Here is a 7603-nt window from a genome sequence, read left to right as displayed (position 1 = left end):
TCTTACGGTTATTAACTTGTGTAAACTTGGCAAGCGCCCAGCATTCGCACTGCCCTGATATGTATTAAAGAACAGCCTCTATTGCATTAGCTTTTAAAAACACTGCACACGGTGCCGCAATCCATAGATGAACTGCAACTGTCGCAACACGCCCCAGCACAGTTTGACTAGAGAGCGTTATCATTCTTCCGAAACCTATCTGAGCAGCACTTTGTAATCGGACATCACACCCACGACCCATTCTCCTATCGCACCGCTATATCCGTTGCGTTTCTCGCATACTGTGGGCGGGTCCCGTGTCGCCTGCCCTATTTAACTGATGCACTGTGTCGGCAGATGACAGCGAAGCGTCATCGTTCCGCAGCCTCCGTTGTAACCAGAACTAACACCTGGTGACGTTCGAACTGGTAAGCATTGTTGTGCCCCTCCCCGCGCGTCCCAAAAAGACAGTGAACTCAGAGCCGCTTTTTTCGGTGACAGGCGCTGCCGATGGACTATACACTACAGAGGCTCGTGCCAGGCACGACAATCGAACTGACGGGCCATGTCCTGAGCAGCCCCAAGAGGTAGAGTATACTGTGGCGGTACTTGAAGGAATTACAGCCCGCATGTATGCACGGTTGCTGTTTGTGCGCAGTTTCCACATCAACTTGGCGACTGGCGCCGATGACATAGCCTTGCACATCAGCGTGCGCTTCGATGCCGGCATTGTGGTCTTCAACACATTCCGCAATGGTTGCTGGGAGGAGGAGGAGCGCATTGAGCGTCTACCCGTGCAGCAGGGAGACAACTTTGAGGCGATGATACTCGTCGAAGAGATGGGCTACAAGGTATGGTGTGGGTATCAATCGCTGCGGAGCCTGTGCAGAGCAGCGTAGATCGCAACGTTTTTGTTGATGTGCGCTGCTTTGATAAGTTTTGTATGTATGTATGTATGTATGTATGTATGTATGTATGTATGTATGTATGTATGTATGTATGTATGTATGTATGTATGTATGTATGTATGTATGTATGTATGTATGTATGTATGTATGTATGTATGTATGTATGTATGTATGTATGTATGTATGTATGTATGTATGTATGTATGTATGTATGTATGTATGTATGTATGTATGTATGTATGTATGTATGTATGTATGTATGTATGTATGTATGTATGTATGTATGTATGTATGTATGTATGTATGTATGTATGTATGTATGTATGTATGTATGTATGTGTAAATGCATGAGGATACTGAGTTCAAGATGGCAAAGTATTTTCGGGGCCACATTTCAGCCGTGGCAGGCACAACATGCAGCAAAGTTCTTATTGTTATCCAGCTAATAAACAAAATACGCTAAGTTTTTATTATTGTAGTCAGGTAGAATTAGTTCCGATATGAAATTTGCAGCCGTGTACAAGGCGATACCTGATCATTTTTTGAAACGATCAAGAGCTCATTTTCTGAAGCCTGCCAGCGGTCGGAAATCCGATGCTTTTCTCGGTACGAAATCAAAACAGCGCAAAGGCCGCTCTGGAAGATTGGTAAGCAGCGCGACGTCTATAGTGACCTCGTGTACAAATGGCTATACGGCGCACACATCAGAATGCAACCAGTAATGTGTCATGTCATGTATACATCCTTTCGCCACGCATCTTGATGCCAGCGAAAAGTTAGTCATTGTCAACTGAGTGGTCGTTATGTTTGACAACGACGGAGCGAAATTAAGTATGGCGCGTCAAAGTAGGGTAGGTAGTTCGAATTTGGCGCCGTAGCCTGTGCACGCGTCATCACCGAACGTAGCATCTGCGCCGAGTTTTCTGCGCGTCTATTGGGCTCAGTGTCGGGGTTTCTCGTGCTGCAGGGGCTTCAGAAAATGAGCTTTTCTTATTTTCAAAAACTGAATTGCATCTCCTAACCTCTCCATTGAGACTAAAGGCTGAACCACATGGCAGCGTTTCTTCGGCGCCGCGTCGGCGTCGCGGATATCGGCGTCGCCGGAGGTGCAATTTTGGCCCTTGAAGCGAGACGACGCTGAAAGACGCAGGTATCTGGAGGGGCCAGATCTCAGCGTCGACGCCGAAAATTATTCGCAGGTGGGGACCAACGACAAAGCCACGCATGGGCTGCTGCGGCACCAACCGCCACAGGCTCAACTCGTTTCCGCGGAAGCAACAGCTCCTCTTTTTGTCCGCGTGCATGCCTGCGCCTTTTGATGCCCTTGCCTCCCCCACCCTCCCCAGTAAGTTACCGCCGTCGCTGAATAGGACGATTTTAGCTACGGACGGGGGACAATTGTTCGAACGTCCAGAATTCTCCCACGCCTTGCCTTGCAGACGCCAATTCGTACGCCGTCATGTGTTTGGTCGCCCTTTCCGGCGCGCGCCGAGCGACGACGCTCATAGACGAGACGCTGACGAGACGCCGAAGAAGCGCTGCCATGTGGTCGGGCCTTAACTACCCGACTGCGATAAATAATATAGTAATTAGTTTTGTTAATTACCGTTATAATTAGAAGTTTTGCAGCAGATAGTGTTCGCCACGCCAAAGAATTCGTTCTTGAAAATATTACTTTTCAATTTGAAATTCACTATTTCCTGAATTTTTGGAAGTGCTCGCTGAAACACATGTTAGATGCAAAAGTATAGTTTATAACACAATGTCTTTGAATGGCATTCATTCAATTGAAATACATTTCCACTTGAAATTGCTGGTCTTCTGCATGTTTTGCAGTCTGACATATTTAATCAGTCTTGGATACGAACTTGAAGTTTGTACACCTTAGTGGACGCTAAAAAAGCCAGGTGGACGAGATTAATCCTCAGTCCCCAATTACGCACGCTTCTTGGCCCATGTTCAGCTTCCAGACATGGAATCCTACTTGGTTCCGCAGGTATTGCTAATCAAAAAACGCTGTGATAATCTAGAAAGTAGAAAGTTTTCTTTGTAGTTCAGCTTTCTGATCGCGCCATGGAAGGCCAATGCATATGCGGAAGGAACAGCATCATGAAACAGGTTCACCAGACTCCAAACCCCTGCTAAGCAGCGCTGTGGCTGGTACGCCCGTGCAGGTGGCCTTCAACCAGCAACACTTTGCTGACTTCGAGCACCGGCTGCTGTACTCTACAGTGGAGAAGCTCAAGACGGATGGCTGCGTCACGGTTCACCGGATCGAGCAGAAGCCGTCACATGGATCCATGGTAACCGCGTGCTGAGGAATGGACGCTTTGTTTCCTTTCCTTCGTGTTTCGTCCCGTTCCTTGCTCTGTTTTATTTCGTTATGCAGTACCAACTAGCCCGGCATCTTGCACTTCTGAATGGACGCAGGCTTCTGAGCGCATTCGTATTAGAAAGTGAAGACAGTTTTTTATGTTTTAGTCCGGCTGTCATTTACACAAAGGAAAATATAAAAGGAAGGTAGATTTGTAAAGGAAGTGAAGAGTCAAGGCGTTCATGGTTGCTTCAAAGGGCATTATACACTCACGTCGCTCGGAATACATGATGCTTCAGCTCTGTGCTTTTGATTTTTTTTTTTTTAGCTTTGAATCGCTAGCTGTAGCAGCGTGGTGTGCGCTGTTTAAGAGCGGTACTCTCACGCCTTGAATGATCTAGATCATAGAAACTGTTGTTGGTAAGCATGAAGTGCTCCCATCTTTTATGATTTCTATTTCGGCTCTATTTTTTATTCTAACGGCTTTGGTCGCTTTACCCAGCTCCCTGTCTTGGAGGGCGTCCATCAGATGGCACTGGTGAATGAGCCCACTATCGTGTACAACCCGGTGAGTGACGATTACATGCACGGTCAGGGGTTACGAAGAACTGCTGCAGTATAGTATAGAGTAGGCAACAGTGCACAAGCTATTCAAAAGAAACAAGAGATACTGTAAAATGATTAACTGTGAAGAAGCTCGTTCTGACATGGTTGTTTTGTAGTGGGGGACGAGCAACAGCGGATATATTAGAAATGCTCATAAAGGCAAGTTGTTGGGACAGGACTGTTCCCTTGATAATGAGAGACGCTCAACAAGGGGGGCTATAGAGATCAGTCCTAATATCAGAATATTAGACCTTGGAGAAATGGATGTGTGTCGTGGTTAGCGGCGAAGGTGCTTGCGTAGCAAGTTAATTGGTATTGATGAAAATCCGATTTCAAGCATGTTCATGCTGAAACCTCTTTCTTTTCTCATCTCTCCCCTGTTCGCAGTCCACACCGTTCCTGCACATGCTGCCCGGTGGACGCCTGGTACCAGGCCAAACGGTGTACCTCAGCGGAAAACCGCACATCGAAGCCACTTCGTGAGCTTTATTCCCCATGCATTTCGGGTTCACAAATATACATTAGGTACGGAGAATTTTTGCAACAAAAAGCTCTTTTGTGGAGCCCACCCTTGGTGAAAGCTGATCACTTCCGCCCAGCTCGCAGCTGGCTTTATACTGTTCCACGTTTCCTGCATGCCGAACAGTCAGGTACGAACGAAGGTTAAGTTTGTTGCAGTAACCAGCAAAACCTGTCATAAATTAAAAGTAGCCATATGACATCGGCGTAAGCAATATCTCTTTGTGTCCTTGTGTTCTACATTTCAAGCGTTATTCCAGCTCTCCCGCCGCAAAGGGTCGCATGTTTGTCTTCGGTTTCGTTTCTGGTCGCTCCCTTTTCTGTCCTGTGTAGTACCCTCGAAAATGTGAATCTGGGGAGAAAAGGCAGTCTCCGCGAGACGCAACAGCCCGCGTTACTCTGCACTGCTAATGACTTATACCTGCTTCATTCGGATGTTCCTAGAACATGATACCCATTAGGCTTTAGGGTGCGACACTATAGCCGCTGACTGCACCTTCCCATGGGCTCTACCTGGACCGCCAAGTGCACACCGTGAGTCTAAAGCTTCAGCGGGGAACGCTGCCGTGGGAATCATTTTTCTCTTAACATTTGGTGTTCAGCAACAGCTAGCCGAGTTCTCAACCTAAACGTACCTAGAAAGAAGTGCTCCCGAAGCATCTTATGGTTCCCTTCAAGGAAAAGGATGACCAACAAGTCAAGGTCATCACTGACCGTTCCTTGAGGTGAGACCGTGTCTAGCGCCGAGATGGTGTCCTTGATTTTTTCGGGTGTCGTCAGTCTTCCATCCAAGTTAACCATAATATTCTTACAAAATATGCTTACTTTAGACTGCAACATTAATAGGCAAAGTGTTCTCTCATTGGAAGTCTTATTATAAGGACGCCGGCTCTGCCTCACAATAACAATCTGTGAGGTTGAAGTAAAGGTAGCCTTTTGTGTAGGCATGCATGTCCTTACGTTTACTCTTTCGTGCTGTGCAACCTCCAGCTTTCCTATTAATTGGCACCTGTAGGTAACACTGATAGTAAGGCATGCATGCGCACATGGAAGGAAGGACCGATAGAAAAGAAACATGTGGTAAGCATTATTGGCACAGCATAAATTCACAGCGTTTGCTGTGTCTTCCGACTATAGAGATCAGTGCCGCCACTTACGATTTGCTGCTGCACGAAGCCAGTATGGGCCGGTTCTTATTGTGCTTCTTAATGTCGATGCTTCATTAGGTGCCCCGCAGCGGTGGTGCAGTGGTTAAGGTGCCCGCCTATTGTGCCGGAGTTCCCGGGTTCGATCCCGACCGCCGGCCGCTGCGTTTCGATAGAGGCGAAACGGAGAGGAGTCTGTGTACTCTGCGATGTCAGTAAACGTTAAGGATCCCCAGGTGGTCGAAATTACTCCGTAGCTCTCCACTACGGCACCTCTTTCCGCTTTTCCACCTTCCTCCCTTCCCATACGGCACGGTTCAGGTGTCCACGTAGCAAGTGTGACAGACACTGCGCATTTTCTTTCTTGTGAACCAATTATTATTATATTATTAAATTCCTCTAGGACATCTTAGGATGCGGAAGCAACTGCGGCAGAACTCGTGCACGAATGGGAAGGCTACCAGTGTCAACCAATGAAGATCATTCCATGCTCAACTTAACTACAGATGCCATTCAGTCCCCACTGGCGGCATACGTATCTTGTGCACTATTTTATTGAACATTCTCTACTAGTTTGGCGTTATTGTCGGTATACTCTCTTACATTGGTCACCTCCTTCAAAGAACTTCTGTAACTTTTGACAATAATGCTTTGCCTCGATGCGTATTTTCTCATCTAACGCAGGTGAATGGGATTTCCAAGGTGAATAGTATGTGTTGGTCTGATAAATTTGGAGTAAGGGTTAAATCTCTACAACAAGAAAATTTTGCTTTGAGCTAGCCCTCCTTGGGCAAGAGTAAATCTTTTCTTCTACCACAACTTTTTTTTTTTTTTCACAAATACTGAGCGAAACTCTTTAAATCGAAAAGAAAATGCTCCTCTGTGCTTTTTTGCGGAATATGTATATTTTTTTTTTTTTTGTAAAATGAGATGTTATGGTGCAGGTTTAGCTTCAACTTCCAGTGCGGAGGCCCCGGCTCAGACATCGCATTCCACTTCAGCCCACGCTTTCGCCACAAGAACATGGTGCGCAACAGCTTCCAGAATGGGGAATGGGGAACCGAAGAACACAAGTGCCACGGCTTTGTCTTTACTCCTGGTGTCCACTTTGACTTGCTCATTCGGGTACTGATACCTCAATCTCTTCGTTCTTTTGTAATTTTTAAAATATGTTCTTCGTCATTCTCCCTAATTCGCATTTCGTTAATAATTAGAAGAAAGGCACTTTTTCTTATATGACATTCTATAACAGCTGTTTTATTGCGTTGTTTTAGTGGTATATACAATCTTTCCCATTCAATATTTTGCGGTTTGTTTGCTCGAGGGAAATAATCTCGTCAAGGATTTCACTGAGAACATTGTTTGTAGAAGCATATTTCTGCCGCCACTCCTATTTTCTGTATTCTACAGGAGATGATTAAAATCTCTAGTGAGGTGCGCACACGTTCGCGCATAGAGTTATCAGTTCGTGCCTAAATGTTTAGGTTCGCTCTTCTTGCCACAATTAATCGGTAGAAACTAGCTTATTCGAGGTCTTTCAGGAAACACTGTTGCTAGACATGCTTGCAACAATTTTGAAAAGGAAGTGAAAGGGAAGGAGATCGTCATCAGCACAGTATTTCTCTATATATAGTTTTGATGGGTGTCTGGTGCATAAGAGCAATCCATTGAATTTACGCCCAGGTTCTGGATGCCTGTTTTGATGTGGCCGTCAACGGAGAGCACTACCTGCAGTTCCAGCACCGTCTCCAGCCTCTGCAGCGTGTCAGCCACTTCAGCGTGGAGGGCGATGTAATGCTGGTATGCTGCAAGTTCCAGTAGAGCCAGCAATGAAAACGGTGCCAACCTAGCCTTCGCCAGAGGGCGTAAGGCTTCCTTGTTATGCCTAAATAAAGGATTAGCCGTTTGTTGGCATGAAGCCATGACGATCTTGGATAAAAAAAGGAAGAACTGAAGATGGCTACATCACAGTTTGCAGGTCTCCTGAGGCATGATGTGTGTGTGCTGTAGGCTGGCATACACATGTTGGTATAAGTAGGCAGGTAAATCGCGGTGGCAGCACAGAGTGTATTTGACCTGTGGGTGTGCAGCAGTCGCGCTAAACCGCTTTTGGGGCCAGTTTTCACCACCAG

General features: G+C 46.2%; 1 protein-coding gene across 1 annotated transcript; it reads left to right on the top strand.

Moving 5' to 3' along the window:
• Window positions 1-268: 268 nt before the first annotated feature.
• Window positions 269-7389, top strand: LOC146175839 (galectin-4-like). Its single transcript, XM_084582195.1, has 8 exons — window positions 269-407; window positions 481-566; window positions 638-830; window positions 3062-3190; window positions 3704-3769; window positions 4195-4286; window positions 6416-6596; window positions 7155-7389. Exons 2-8 carry the CDS (start codon window positions 490-492, stop codon window positions 7290-7292), a joined length of 876 nt encoding a protein of 291 aa, XP_084438321.1. The 5' UTR covers window positions 269-407; window positions 481-489; the 3' UTR covers window positions 7293-7389.
• The last annotated feature ends 214 nt before the right edge of the window (window positions 7390-7603 follow it).

The sequence above is a fragment of the Amblyomma maculatum genome, chromosome 10 (assembly GCF_055883805.1).
Source record: "Amblyomma maculatum isolate TAMU_Amacu chromosome 10, ASM5588380v1, whole genome shotgun sequence".
NCBI classification, from domain to species: Eukaryota; Metazoa; Arthropoda; class Arachnida; order Ixodida; family Ixodidae; genus Amblyomma; species Amblyomma maculatum.
The sequence above is the reverse complement of the archived record's forward strand: the minus strand, read 5'-3'. Positions and strand labels throughout refer to the sequence as shown.